The sequence below is a fragment of the Eleutherodactylus coqui genome, chromosome 5 (genome assembly GCF_035609145.1).
Source record: "Eleutherodactylus coqui strain aEleCoq1 chromosome 5, aEleCoq1.hap1, whole genome shotgun sequence".
Lineage (NCBI taxonomy): Eukaryota > Metazoa > Chordata > Amphibia > Anura > Eleutherodactylidae > Eleutherodactylus > Eleutherodactylus coqui.
Window position 1 is genome coordinate 67983297 of NC_089841.1, and position 15557 is coordinate 67998853.

The 15557-nt window shown below is 42.0% G+C and overlaps 1 protein-coding gene across 1 annotated transcript in view; it reads right to left on the bottom strand.

Moving 5' to 3' along the window:
* Positions 1 to 15557, bottom strand: part of ATOSB (atos homolog B) — a 43814-nt gene that overhangs the window by 13258 nt on the left and 14999 nt on the right. Inside the window, exons 2-3 of the mRNA XM_066602681.1 lie at positions 13535 to 13738; positions 10855 to 12163 (exon numbers count right to left, since the gene is read on the bottom strand). Of these exons, the coding sequence (XP_066458778.1) occupies positions 10855 to 12163; positions 13535 to 13608 (1383 nt within the window). The 5' untranslated portion in view covers positions 13609 to 13738. The remainder of the gene's footprint in view (positions 1 to 10854; positions 12164 to 13534; positions 13739 to 15557) is intronic.

Below are 15557 nucleotides of genomic sequence, written 5' to 3' on the forward strand. Positions count from 1 at the left end.
TTATTATATTACATATATTTATTTAGTTTGTATTATGATGAAGCACCAAAAAAAATATCCCGCACAGGGCACCATATAACCTATGGCTGGCAACGATTGATGATCACAGACTTCACCATCTTCATCTACGATTTACCAGATTTTTATTTTGACTGCATTTCCCCTTTAATTAGACTTCAAAAGAGAGAATATTCCAAGCGCTCTTTGATGTAATATTATAAATCGGACTGTTAATCTTCCCTGCTGCTCGGTCAGTATAGTATATATATAAACACACATACAGGGTCAGCCCAGGAGCCTACCGTGACCAGGTCCATAGCACTGAGGTCTTCTTCCTGTCTCGCCCCCAGGCAGTCTCTGCAGCCCCCACACCTTCCTTCCAGACAGGGCCACATCCCAGGGTCCCAGGAACCTCAGTGAATTTTGTGCCATGTCCCAAATCCAGCCCATCCTGTGCCACTCCTGTGACCCTCACTGTAGGGTGTTCTGTATTCTACTCCCTACCTGCTGTCACACACCTGTCACACATAAGGGAGGGGGGAATATTCCAGGTGTCAAGGCACAATGAGGGGAGGCTATGAAAGCCTGCAGGGCCCCCAGCCCACAAATGGCACCCCTGTAGAGAGGATTTCACAATTTGGCTCATTTTAAGATGCCGGCAGACGTGGCAATCATTAAGTGGCAATGGAAACTATTCATCAGACACTTTAAAACTGTCCATAGAAACTTTCGGAAATAAATGTATGTTCTTTTCAGATGGTCATTCTAAATCATAAAGTAATATAAAATCACTGATAGGGTTACAGTTGGCAGAATGCTTGGAGGTCAGTGGTGGCCCCTGCCTCATCATAGTAATTTCCACACGATTGGCTACAATATATAATGACAGTGACAGGATGCAGACACTTGGTGAGGGGTTACATATAAAACTAGGATGAAAATATTAAAACCATAAACTGAACGCTCCAACCATGAAATGAATGAGACGCCCGGCGCCCTGGATCTAACGCCAGGAACAGCAGTTCAGCCAAAAGCCAAGAGTAAACTACAACCAGATGTCACTGCGCAGAGACAGAGGGGATTCCTGGGCTGGCGAGGGGGAGCTCAGTCCGGAGAGCTGTCCCTACAAGGGAAATAATTCATTACTATAATGAGAGCGCGACATGGACAGAGGACGAGAATTAGATGGGATTATCTGACACCAGGAACACAGTGTAACAGAGATGTGCGATACCGAATCCAGCCCGTGTGGTGGTGGCGATGACGGGCACATGTGATACAGACAGTGTCATGCTGAGGAACTTCTGGAGAACAGACATAGAAAAGAGGGAAAAAATGTCCACGCAATAGGGGAAAGACAGACAAGTCACATGTAAGAGTGAGGATGCACAAGAGATAGACAAGTGCCATGGACACGAATATAACTACTATAATACTGCCCCCTATGTACAAGAATATAACTACTATAATACTGCCCCCTATGTACAAGAATATAACTACTATAATACTGCCCCCTATGTACAAGAATATAACTACTATAATACTGCCCCCTATGTACAAGAATATAACTACTATAATACTGCCCCCTATGTACAAGAATATAACTACTATAATACTGCCCCCTATGTACAAGAATATAACTACTATAATACTGCCCCCTATGTACAAGAATATAGCTACTATAATACTGCCCCCTATGTACAAGAATATAACTACTATAGTACTGCCCCCTATGTACAAGAATATAACTACTATAATACTGCCCCCTATGTACAAGAATATAACTACTATAATACTGCCCCCTATGTACAAGAATATAACTACTATAATACTGCCCCCTATGTACAAGAATATAACTACTATAGTACTGCCCCCTATGTACAAAAATATAACTACTATAATAGTGCCCCCTATGTACAAGAATATAACTACTATAGTACTGCCCCCTATGTACAAGAATATAACTACTATAATAGTGCCCCCTATGTGCAATATAACTGCTATAATACTGCCTCCTATGTACAAGAATATAACTACTATAATACTACCTCCTATGTACAAGAATATAACTACTATAATACTGCTCCCTATATATAAGAATATAACTACTATAATACCGCTCCTATGTACAAGAATATAACTACTATAATACTGCCCCCTATGTACAAGAATATAACTACTATAATACTGCTCCATGTCCAAGAATATAACTCCTATAATACTGCTCCATGTCCAAGAATATAACTCCTATAATACTGCCCCACCTATGTACAAGAATATAACTACTATAATACTGCTCCTATGTACAAGAATATAACTACTATAATACTGCCTCCTATGTACAAGAATATAACTACTATAATACTGCCCCCTATGTACAAGAATATAACTACTATAATACTGCCCCCTATGTACAAGAATATAACTACTATAATACTACCTCCTATGTACAAGAATATAACTACTATAATACCGCTCCTATGTACAAGAATATAACTACTATAATACTGCCCCCTATGTACAAGAATATAACTACTATAATACTGCTCCATGTCCAAGAATATAACTCCTATAATACTGCTCCATGTCCAAGAATATAACTCCTATAATACTGCCCCACCTATGTACAAGAATATAACTACTATAATACTGCCTCCTATGTACAAGAATATAACTACTATAATACTGCCCCCTATGTACAAGAATATAACTACTATAATACTGCCCCCTATGTACAAGAATATAACTACTATAATACTGCCCCCTATGTACAAGAATATAACTACTATAATACTGCCCCCTATGTACAAGAATATAACTACTATAATACTGCCCCCTATGTACAAGAATATAACTACTATAATACTGCCCCCTATGTACAAGAATATAACTACTATAATACTGCCTCCTATGTACAAGAATATAACTACTATAATACTGCCTCCTATGTACAAGAATATAACTACTATAATGCTGCCTCCTATGTACAAGAATATAACTACTATAATACTGCCCCCTATGTCCAAAAATCTAACTACTATAATACTGCCCCCTATGTACAAGAATATAACTACTATAATACTGCCCCCTATGTACAAGAATATAACTACTATAATACTGCCCCCTATGTACAAGAATATAACTACTATAATACTGCCCCCTATGTACAAGAATATAACTACTATAATACTGCCCCCTATGTACAAGAATATAACTACTATAATACTGCCCCCTATGTACAAGAATATAACTACTATAATACTGCCTCCTATGTACAAGAATATAACTGCTATAATGCTGCCTCCTATGTACAAGAATATAACTGCTATAATACTGCCCCCTATGTCCAAGAATATAACTACTATAATACTGCCCCCTATGTACAAGAATATAACTACTATAATACTGCCCCCTATGTACAAGAATATAACTACTATAATACTGCCCCCTATGTACAAGAATATAACTACTATAATACTGCCCCCTATGTACAAGAATATAACTACTATAATAGTGCCCCCTATGTACAAGAATATAACTACTATAATAGTGCCCCCTATGTGCAATATAACTGCTATAATACTGCCTCCTATGTACAAGAATATAACTACTATAATACTACCTCCTATGTACAAGAATATAACTACTATAATACTGCTCCTATGTACAAGAATATAACTACTATAATACTGCTCCCTATATATAAGAATATAACTACTATAATACCGCTCCTATGTACAAGAATATAACTACTATAATACCGCTCCTATGTACAAGAATATAACTACTATAATACTGCCCCCTATGTACAAGAATATAACTACTATAATACTGCCTCCTATGTACAAGAATATAACTACTATAATACCGCTCCTATGTACAAGAATATAACTACTATAATACCGCTCCTATGTACAAGAATATAACTCCTATAATACTGCCCCCTATGTCCAAGAATATAACTACTATAATACTGCCCCCTATGTACAAGAATATAACTCCTATAATACTGCCCCCTATGTACAAGAATATAACTCCTATAATACTGCCCCACCTATGTACGAGAATATAACTACTATAATACTGCCCCCTATGTACAAGAATATAACTACTATAATGCTGTCTCCTATGTACAAGAATATAACTACTATAATACTGCCCCCTATGTCCAAGAATATAACTACTATAATACTGCCCCCTATGTCCAAGAATATAACTACTATAATACTGCCCCCTATGTACAAGAATATAACTACTATAATACTGCCCCCTATGTACAAGAATATAACTACTATAATACTGCCCCCTATGTACAAGAATATAACTCCTATAATACTGCCTCCTATGTACAAGAATATAACTACTATAATACTGCCCCCTATGTACAAGTATATAACTACTATAATGCTGTCTCCTATGTACAAGAATATAACTACTATAATACTGCCCCCTATGTCCAAGAATATAACTACTATAATACTGCCCCCTATGTCCAAGAATATAATTACTATAATACTGCCCCCTATGTCCAAGAATATAACTACTATAATACTGCTCCCTATATATAAGAATATAACTACTATAATACCGCTCCTATGTACAAGAATATAACTACTATAATACTGCCCCCTATGTACAAGAATATAACTACTATAATACTGCTCCATGTCCAAGAATATAACTCCTATAATACTGCCCCACCTATGTACAAGAATATAACTCCTATAATACTGCCTCCTATGTACAAGAATATAACTACTATAATACTGCCCCCTATGTACAAGAATATAACTACTATAATACTGCCCCCTATGTACAAGAATATAACTACTATAATACTGCCTCCTATGTACAAGAATATAACTACTATAATACTGTCTCCTATGTACAATATAACTACTATAATACTGCCCCTATGTACAAGAATATAACTACTATAATACTACCTCAGTCAAAATTTGTATTTCCAGCACCATCGCTTAGCAATGGCACGGGTAATTGTGTATAGGCTGCGGGTCGGACTGCCCCCATTCACTTCAATAGAGGCTGTCTGCGCGGAGTCTGCAGCAAAATAAAAGCATGCTAAGATTTTTTTCCCCGCCTATGGAATACGCAATTCGTAACGGCAAGTATAAGCACAAAAGCAATAATACAGGTTTTTCAATACCCGCGTTTTTGCCGTGGATACTCCGTGCGGATGCCACAGTTGGAATTCACCCATGTGAGCCTAAAGGGCAGAGACATGGTGTGATTAAATGGCATTTAAAAAACATAAAAAGGATGAGCCATAGAGTAACTCCTGAGTGAGTGCACAGATAAAGTGTGAGCGTTTTATGGTCCCTTAATTGATGTAGGTTCAGAGACCTGGTGCCCCCACTATTCCTGCCGCGGGTCTCTCAGATGTTGTAACCCACCATAAATCCTTATGACAGATTTAGTCGGATGTTCAAAGTATGGAACATTTTTACAAATTTGTACTCCCACACTCTTTCTTGGAATTTGAAGTTGCCTCTTAATATAACATCCCTCATGTCTTCTTCATTGTGTCCTTGACTAGAATGATGGCCAGCCACAGGCTTATTGCGAGCCATAGCATTTTATAAGTGAGAGAAACCGAATAATCTTGTAGATATGATAACTTTTAATGGTTAACAAAAATACATGGTGTTACAGCGAGCTTTCGAGTCTTCATCAGGCTAAAATGAAACTGGTTTGGATTTGTCTCAAATTTCTGCGTGTGAACATTTGTATATACATGTGCCCCATACCTTGCTCTACTGGCTAACACGGTACCAAACATCCTTTTTTTTCGTTATGGCATTTTATTTTACTGGTAAGTGGGGTATCAAACCTTTTCTCTTTACCGAATGGAGGATACAAGACATGGCGATGCCAGCTGTGATAGATTTAACGAGAGCATAGAGTCTGCGCTTGTATATATAATCAGTATGGCAAAGGATTAGCAGATATTGTCCAACTATCCTCGTGTTCTAGAATGTTCCCGTCACAGAGTTCCTATAGATCTCAGGCACTAAGGGCTCATTCACACAGGTGTATGCAATTTCGGTCTGTGAAAAATGGACTAATTTGACTGCATTTGTACGTGCGTTTTTGTTGCAAATCTGCGGGGGGGGGGGGGTTACGTCCGTGTGCCATTTGTTTTTCATGCACACACACACACACGAAGAAAAAGAACATCAATAGTAGATCGGCAGGTTCAGTCATTCACCGAAGCCACCAAGCTCGTACAATGGGCTGATTTCTGCAGGATGCAGACAGCTCCGTTCTTACTGTAGCAGCCAGGCTTGGTTCTACAGGCATTGAAGTGAATGGGAACATGGCCTGCAATACCAAGCCTGGCCACTACTGCAAGAACAGAGCTGTCTGCTTCCTGGGGAAATCAGCTCAGTGCATGACTGCACTGAACGACGGATCTCCACTGATCTACTATTGAGAACCTGTTCTGAAGATAGGCCATGAAGTTTACAAATGGACAACCCATTTAAAAAATTTACAAGGGAAATAGGAATGTTTCTTTAGAATGAAGACTTTCCCTTTATCTCCAATAATGTATCTTACATACTGTTTTCTGTAGAATTCACCCTCTTCCTATTGCGCTTCCTGTTACACAAGTGCCTTTTGGGTTGTGTAGTCATTTCATATTGGTACTGTTTCCAGCTACTTTGCACAAGACGTACAGAGTGCTCCGCATTATATACACAGAGACTATATATTGCGCTTAGCTTATGGCTTTCATCATCATTGACGCTTTCATCAACGTTGCAACAAATGCAGTTTCTGCTTTAAGGTGGTCTGAGTGTTCACATGGCATTAAAGATGAAATTCACACAAAAAGAACTCATTAATCAAACCTGTCACACAGAAGAACTTTGGTGTCCATAACAACCAATCACAGCTCAGTTTTAAATTACTAGACTTTCTGGGAAAAATTAGAGCTGCACTGTAAACGATTGTTGTAGCAAAGTGAAAACCACTTCTATAGGCGCTACTCCTCGGACACCAATAATTATGATGCCAGACTTGTCTCCCCTTACCCCCCTCCCATTTAGTAAGGGTGGTCTTTACTTTTTGGGGGCATAAAAAGGTTTGGCTTGCTTGGACTCTCTGTATGCCTGAGGAAGACCCCATTCCAGGGTTGAAACGTGTAGTTTTGTATTTTATGTTCGTGTTTCTATAAGTAAAGAGTGAATTTTAATTGGAAACAAGTCTGGCATTATAACCGTTTGTGTCTGAGCAGTAGGGCCTATAGAAGTGGTTTTCCTACAATACATTGCCTGGTTTGAGCTCTGGGATGGGCTCTCCAGTGGACCTAGTAGGGCCAACAACTCCTCCCCATGTCCGGACTATAGGGTCATTTAGACACAACCATTATTGCTCAAAATTCGTTATAACAATCAAAAGTGAGCGATGGTTTTGCTTTTAAAGACGGATGTTTCAACCCAACGGGGGAAAAAAAAAAAAAAAAAAAACGCTGGAAAATGGACGTAGCGGCCGGGCGTTTGTCGTTAGATTATCGTTGTGTAGCGTTTGCATTAAACGATAATTGAGCGATAGTTTGTTTGAAAGTCATGTGCATTTAGAGAAGGGTGAAAAAGAGCTTCTTTGTATTGGCTCGTGAAAATCGTGGCTGCGCTTATCTTGTCTTTAAAAAAAGCCGAGCTGCTTAGCGGCGACAGAAAGAAACTAGATGTCTAATATAAAAGTTAAAAAAAGACACCTATGTAAATAAAAATAATCCGTGAATCCAAACTATTGGCACGTGTGGTTAAAGTGGCGAATCAATTTTTCAGTGGTCTTGGTTGTTGCTTGCAGGGTACGTCACAACAGCACAGCCAATGGTTGAGCACTAGGTGGGCATGTTAATCGAAACTTTGTCCTCCCGACAGCCAATTGCTCTGCCTTTAGCCGGCTGAATGTACGCCTCACCAAACGATTAAACAGTCCCCTCAAATCGCTGAACGAATGTCATTTTAACCAAACGAAAAGCGAACTGTCGAGCGATGGATTTTAAGCGGACTGAAAGAAAACGATGAATAAATATGTAAAGAAAAATGCACGATGGGCGCGGGTTTACACACAACAATTTTCGCTCAAAAGACGGCTTTTGGGCGAATCTTGAGCGATAATCGTTGTGTCTAAACGGGCCTTATCACACCTGTGACCTTGAAGCAGCTCCTCCCCATGTCCGGTCTATCACACCTGTGACCTTGAAGCAACTCCTCCCCATGTGCGGTCTATCACACCTGTGACCTTGAAGCAGCTCCTCCCCATGTCCGGTCTATCACACTTGTGACCTTGAAGCAACTCCTCCCCATGTCCGGTCTATCACACTTGTGACCTTGAAGCAACTCCTCCCCATGTCCGGTCTATCACACTTGTGACCTTGAAGCAACTCCTCCCCAAGTCCGGCCTATCACACAAGTGCCCTTGAAGCGATTCATGTAGTTGAGCAAGTTTCAGCACAAGCTTGTCAGATGAGAGCATTAACTATTGTGCTCTAATCATTCTATCAGTTATCTTTTGGATTTACTACACCAGATTAGCGCCCCTTATCCTCCCTTCTCTTTGTTTTTCCTTTCAGAGTCCTTCTATAGGCAATGAGGTCAGTTTTTCTGTAAAGTCCACAGCTAAACTATGCAGCTGTGATACTTCCCATTCCCCTAAAATATACCAAATATTTTGCAGGTACCACCCCTTCATCCCATTCTGCAAAATAAGAGAACCCCTAATTACTTATACTCATACCTCCCAATATTCAAATGTCATGGGATGGGTTAAGCCACGCCCATCACAGCCAGTTAAGCCTTGAAATTACCTTTTTTGTGCAAATCTACATAAGCTCCACCTCTTTGCAGGGCTTCCCTGTGATAACTGGATTGTTGGAGGATATCTGTTTATTCTCAAACTTCTGCTAGTGTTGTTCTAACTATACAGTAATGCTTCACCTTGCTCCATTGCATTGTGGGATATGTAGTTGTGCCTTTACATATCAGACTACATACAATTCACTTTTAGGCAAGTCCTCCTAAAGTTATTCTTTGGTAGTTAAAGCAAATGCTCGTGCGATTTCTGAGCTATGTGAGAAAACGCAGAATTATGAAACCCAGGCTTTTCAAGGATTCCATTCCCATTTGCAATGTTTTCTCTCCTTTGATGTTGCGTGATTTGAAGCTGCAAATCCGCAAATCCAAATGTGCAGGCAGCCTTGGGCTAGGTTCTCACAGGGCGGAATCCCGGTGGAAATCTCGCGTTTTTGCGAAAAAACGCAAGATTTCTGCTGGGAAAGCAGTGCTGCAAAACCCATGGCACTTAGCCGTGGGTTTTGGAGCGACTTGGCCGCAGGCTTTTCCATTGAGGCCAGCGCTCTCATGGAGAGCAGCGCAGCCGCAACGGAAAAAAAAAAAAGGTCATGCTGCGGCCGGGGAATCCGCGTCACAGCGCCGGCTTTGCTGTCCCATGTGCACAAGATTTTTGACTTTTTTTGGTACTTAAATTGTGAACCCTAATAGTAACAGGAACTGATGTGATGACCTCTATACTGCGCTGCGGAATTTGTATGCGCTATAGAAATATGTTAAATAAATAGATTACCCGTAGGGTTAACCTACAGCCTGGCGTTGCCATGTGCAAACCCCACATCCCCAGTACACAAAAAAGGAGTCTATGCCATTTCCAGACACTGAACCAGCAGCTGGTGTGACGTGGGGTCCTGCAGCAGGAGGACTAACAGGAAACCAAACAAATCCTGAATGTAGCTTTGGATGCGACTAGAGAATAAAAACACTTTAACATCAAAGTAAAGTATTTGCTAAGTATCATAAAACTGTATGTAGATTTACCCAGTACATCACCTCTGCACTGGAGGCTATGTAGGAGCCTCCGGCACAGGTGCATCACGAAATCCGATCTGAGGCATGTATTACTGTAAGATAATACTAAGCACCTGAGTAATTTGGTAGCAAAAGTTTGGCCAGTTAAATTTTGCAGTTGTCCTGTAAACATGAGACAAGCAATCTATCCCTATATTAAGGGCATGCATGAGATTTCATGACCCTTCATCTGTATGGCGTCTCAGAAACTTTAGCAATTAAAGAGCAGTGGTCAATCACTCTGGAGAGGTGGAGAACAAAGTTCACAACCTGCACTCGATACTGTTTTTTTTAAATTTGCATACCTTGTTCAAAAATGTTCAGCTACCAATCAATAATTTTTGAACAAAACTTAATTGTCTGAGTCTGCCTTGTTTTAGAGAAGAGGCACTTCCAGAAAAATCTAGAAATCAAAATCAATTCATAGAAAGGATTGTTGGCTAAGACCCTAAGGCCTCATGCCCACGGCCGTGGCAGACTCCGTTAGCAAAATACCGAAGGGGAGTCCGCCACGGCGCTCCCCTCAAAACCCCCATGCTCACCTCCCGGATCCTCCGCGATATTACCGTCCCTCGAGCTGTCGCGCATGCGTAGTACAGCGCATGATGTGCTGGCAGTGCGGGATGACGCAGACAGTGGTGGGCGGGGACGCGTATTCACGCTATACTTTTGCTGTGCTACAGCGGAAGTATAGCGGGACAGTCGGCTTCCATTGACTACAATGGAAGCCGGCTGCGCGTATTCCCACAGCAAATAGAGCATGCCGCGGTTTCTTTCATGCTGCGGAATTCCGCAGTGTGAACATTGAGCTATTAGGTTCAATAGAACCTAATAGCTGCAGCATAACGCCACGTATTTCCGCTGTGTAAAACGCGTCAGTAATCCGTCTGTGGGCATTAGCCCTTAGAGATACAGACAATGTCAACAACAATATGTAGCAACTGTTTTTGAAAAGACGTCTTACCTTCTGCGAGTTCCTGGCTGTTGGCAAAAGATGGTTCCAAAATGGTGCAGCCTTGGAATCCGTACTTCTGCAGGACCCATGGAGTGTCTGGCAGCTGTCTCCTCTCCATCTTTTGCCATGTCCTTCATCTTCGGAACCAGACTCCTCCATCTCAGTAGAAGGAAGAAGCTTCCTCTTGACTGCTGTGTTAACACTTCCTGCGGAGCAAAGTCGGGCAAGCCCAGGAGGAGTCCTTTCTAATGGGTTTGGGTCTTCTCCATCTGCGGTCTGTGGCTTTTGATCTTGCATACAATAAAGAGAGGTTTCCATTGATGTATCTTCAGATGACAGACCCCCGATGGAGTTGCCATTGGCACTGCTATGACTGCCACCCAGGCTACCTGCCTCCAAGTTTTCTGTCAACGTCTCTGGATGTGCAATGATGTGCAAAACATTATCAAGTATGTGCTGGTTGCTGGTGGACTCCTCCGAAGTCCTAGGGTCAATGGAGACAGATGATCCATTGGTCTCAGAGGCAGTGGACAATCCTTCGGAGTCCTCCAGCTGTGTTTCTTTTGGGCTCCTTTTGTGCAAAGTGGTGCAGGGTGGAGGAGAGGGGGAGTCAGTCTTTCTGCAAACAATTTTAGAAAGGGGCTGTATAGTAAGTAACCTGCCTTGAGGGTCCTTGGAAGAGAACCCCTCAGCTCTGTGTTCAATGACTCTCAATCCGCTATGGGAGAAATGCTGAGCAGAACTGCACATTGGGATTTCTTCTGTAAGCAATCCATCCTCAAAAGTGCCTAGATCCTCATCATCATCTGCAAGTGAACAGCTCAGATAGTTCCCATCAGACTGGTAATTTCCAGGTGGCCCCTCACTCTTAGTGTGACCCCAGAAAGCCCTCCTTGGGCTTCTTGGTGGCTCAGGAAGCTGCTCCGGTGGTCCCCTCTTCAAGGCTTGTCGGCAAATGGCTTTAGGCCCAGGATTATCAGCTGTTATGGAAACATGATAGACTTTTTGGAGTTTGTGCTCATTCTCGGGGTATCCCACCAACACCCTGCAATCCTGACCAGCATTAAGAACCCCAGTCTGGCCTGGAGAGGTTAACTCTACAGATGTAGACCGGCTGTTCTCCCCACTGTCCTCCACCTTGGGTGATGGGTCCATCTGGATATGCCTCATGGGTCTAGCACAATGGAGCCTCCGAAGAGTTAGATAGGCTGTAGATATTGGCAACCTCCTGTGCAGTCTTATGTGTATAGATGGGGCCAGTGAAGAGATCTTCTCCAGTGGCTTACACAAACCCCATTGACTCCAGACAGCTGTGCATCTGAGAAAAGATCAGATAAGACAGCAAGGACATGAGCAATATATGGAAAAACCATGTCATTTCTTACATTTAAAGGGAATGTTTCATTTAATTTTAGCTTCATGAATTAGAGATGCAAGTCTGTAGCAGAGAAAATGGTTTTCTTTTATTGCTGCAGCAATTTTAAAAATATTTTTGAAAGCGTCCCTGGGTATACACTTCCTTCCTGTATTGTGCTAAATTGGAATTTAGCACAGTCTCCAGTGATTGAGTACAAATCCTCCCCCAGAGTCTAGAGACCAGAAAGATCCATATAAAGTTTCACCTGTATGTATAGTCTCCGGCCTTATATAGGCCTCTACCACTGGAATAGAGGAGGCATCAGCTCACCCACCACGTAATGCTAACAAGATGACTCTGCTCATTCTGTACCAGCTTATACAGCAAAGCTTACAGTGTGACAGCTCAAGTGGTCAATGTGAAAACTGAATACTTGAAGTTTAAAAATGTTTTAATAAAAACCCAAATTAAATAATACTTAATATTCCAATGCAATGTAAGCATCAACTGTGGGAAAAATTATAATGCACTTTAAAAAATGGATAAATATGTTGTATACCCAGTTGTACATTCTGCATAGCCTATGGCAGACAAATGATTCACATTGATCTCATAAGGGCATGGTCCCACACCGGGGTCACTGTTCGGCCAAGTCATCTCTAGGTCATGGAGACTATGCAGCCAAGAACTCCATCGTGATACTAGCCTGTGTGACTTGCTAATGACTTAAGTGTTCACTGGCTGCAGGTCGTTAATGGATTCACAGTTTACCTAAAAGTGAGTTTCAAAACACCATTGTAAAAAGGACTTCTTGCCTATTGTGGTCTTAAAGGCGTTGTCCAGAATAAGCTATCAATAGTAAATTGGTAGGGGTCCATCAACAGAACTCTCTGCAGATTATTGGTTTCTGGGTTGGTGCTTTCATTCACTAAGCTGATTTCTATAGAAAGCAGAGAGCTCCATTCCCACTGCAGTGGCCTGGCTTGGCATTGCAGGTAAAGTTCTCCTTGAAATTAATAACCTGCAGTACCAAGCTTGGCCACTGCAGTGAGAACGGAGCTATCCTCTTTGTGCAGAAGTCAACCCGATGAATGAGCACACCAGCCTAGCAAACATCTGAATGACATAGGGTGGCAACCCCCTGCTGATCTACTAATGATGGCCTGTTCTAAGAAAAACACTTTTAAAAAGGTCTCCAGTTGTTTAGGAAGGGACAAGTGACTCAAATCCTTAAAATGTGTGTGTGAGCAGAAACAAATAAATAAATACCCTGCCACCAAACATATAGAGTGATTTTTTTTTTTACATTTTATTTGGCATACAAGCTCTTACCCCTGTGTGTCTGTGTGCTGCCTTTGGCAGGATGACCCCTCCTCTATGGCAGCCAATACTCCAATCTGGCACATCTAGCTGGTGAGTGCGATCATACTGACATTTATAGCTGCGAGAGAGGCGCAGGTTGTGAGCGATACCCCACAGCATCCCGGAGAGGAACCCCGCCTAGAACCAAACGCTCCTGCGATCCTTCTCCAATTGCTGCAAAAAGCAGAAAACGAGAAAATAATGAGCAATAAAAACACAACACATGAAATAATGTAACAATCTAGTAGACGACCTAAAATCAGAGCTTCCATCTGGAAGGGAAATTAGACATGACAGAATAAAATGAAGTGACATGTCAGGCGGGAGGAGGGGGGGGGGGGGTAGTTGGAGGGGATGCACGGTCAGGCAAGGACAAGGCCCGGGGTCAGCACATTTGCTCAGCATTCTATGGTAGTGAAAGGATTACTATTTAACCCTGACAATGCCAGCACAAGGGGAGCTTTCCAATCAGGCACTAGCAGAGTTGAGTTACTGTACATGTCAGTCTGCGGGCAATCTGCACCCAGATACTATTTCTAGGGGCACATAATTCAAGCAGAGTCTGTCATATTGAGCCCTTGGCCACCCCCGGCCTGTAATAAGGCCTCATATTACCCAAGGCCTGTGCAGCACATCTAAGAAATACACCCTTTCTTCCCCAAGACACATATAGTGGGGGATTACCGGGGATTTCTCCAAGCCTTCAGGTTTGAGATTAGGAATTTGCAGCCAGGAATGAAGAATATTCAGTAAGTATGTATGAGGCTAGCAGCCTCATTATTATCATCTGCAGGCTGCACAGGAGGAGACGCTCTGCAGCATGCCTGATAGAGAATTCCTAGCTCGTGAGATAACCACAGACAAGAAGCAGAAATAGCTTCAAATATAAAAAGAGACGTCGACACGCCCAGGGACTCTGCGGGTGTTACTCATTACATAGGAAGTGTCACCAGGGAGCCTCTCAATACAATGACACACACAGCAGCAACGCCAGACACTTCATCTTTAGCAGAGCAACTGAGGAAGTGCAAGCTCTTTGGCCAAGAGAACCAAAATATTAACATAGAGTGGTATGGCATGGGATGTTTTTAACTGCTTAAGGACGTGGCCATTTTTTATTTTCTTCCATTTTTGGGTTTTCCTCCCCACTTTCCATAAAAATCATAGCCCTTATTTTTCCATCCATGTAGCTGTCTAGTTATTTTGTGGTACGAATTGTATTTTTAGTGGCACTATTTAAGGTACCATGTAATGTGCTGCAAAACTTTTTACAAAAACCTAAGCGGATTGGGGGAAAAGAATGAAATGCAGCTACCCCTTTTGGGAGGGGAGGGGGGGGGGGGGGGGAGGGGGGGGGGGGGGCAAAGTTAATAATTTACTTATTTATTTTAAATAAGAAATATATCTTTAAAAATATATATATATATTCTCTGCCATTATGCTTCGATCGCCGCAACTTTTTTTATCTTTTCGTTAACGGGGTTGTGTGAGGGTTCATTTTCAGCAGGACATCCTGTGGTTTCTATTGGTACCGTTTAGGAGTTCGTACGATTTTCAATCGCATTTTACAAATTTTTTTCTTGGAAACTGGGTGACCAAAAAAAGCTGAATTTCGGGGTTATTTATTTATTAGTTTTCTGACAATGTTCCGCCCGTACACGCCTGTATAGGATTGCATTACAAGACGTAATCCTATGCAGACAGCCGTGATTTGTCTGCGCGAAATCACGCGCAGAAAACAAATCGCGGCATGCTCTATTTCTATTCAGAAATGTCACTTCCCGGCCGCCGGCACCGGTCTGCGCATGCGCCGGCTGCTCGCACATGAAAGATCCAGGGCCGCGGGAGCAGGTGGGTGATGCGCTGCTCTCTGCAGGGGTTCAGGTCGGGTCCCCCTGCGAGAATTCTCGCAGGGGGATCCGACCCGGCTGTCTGCAGGCGGCCTAAGGGAACATGAACTTGCGATCATTTGATCACTTATACTTCAGTAATG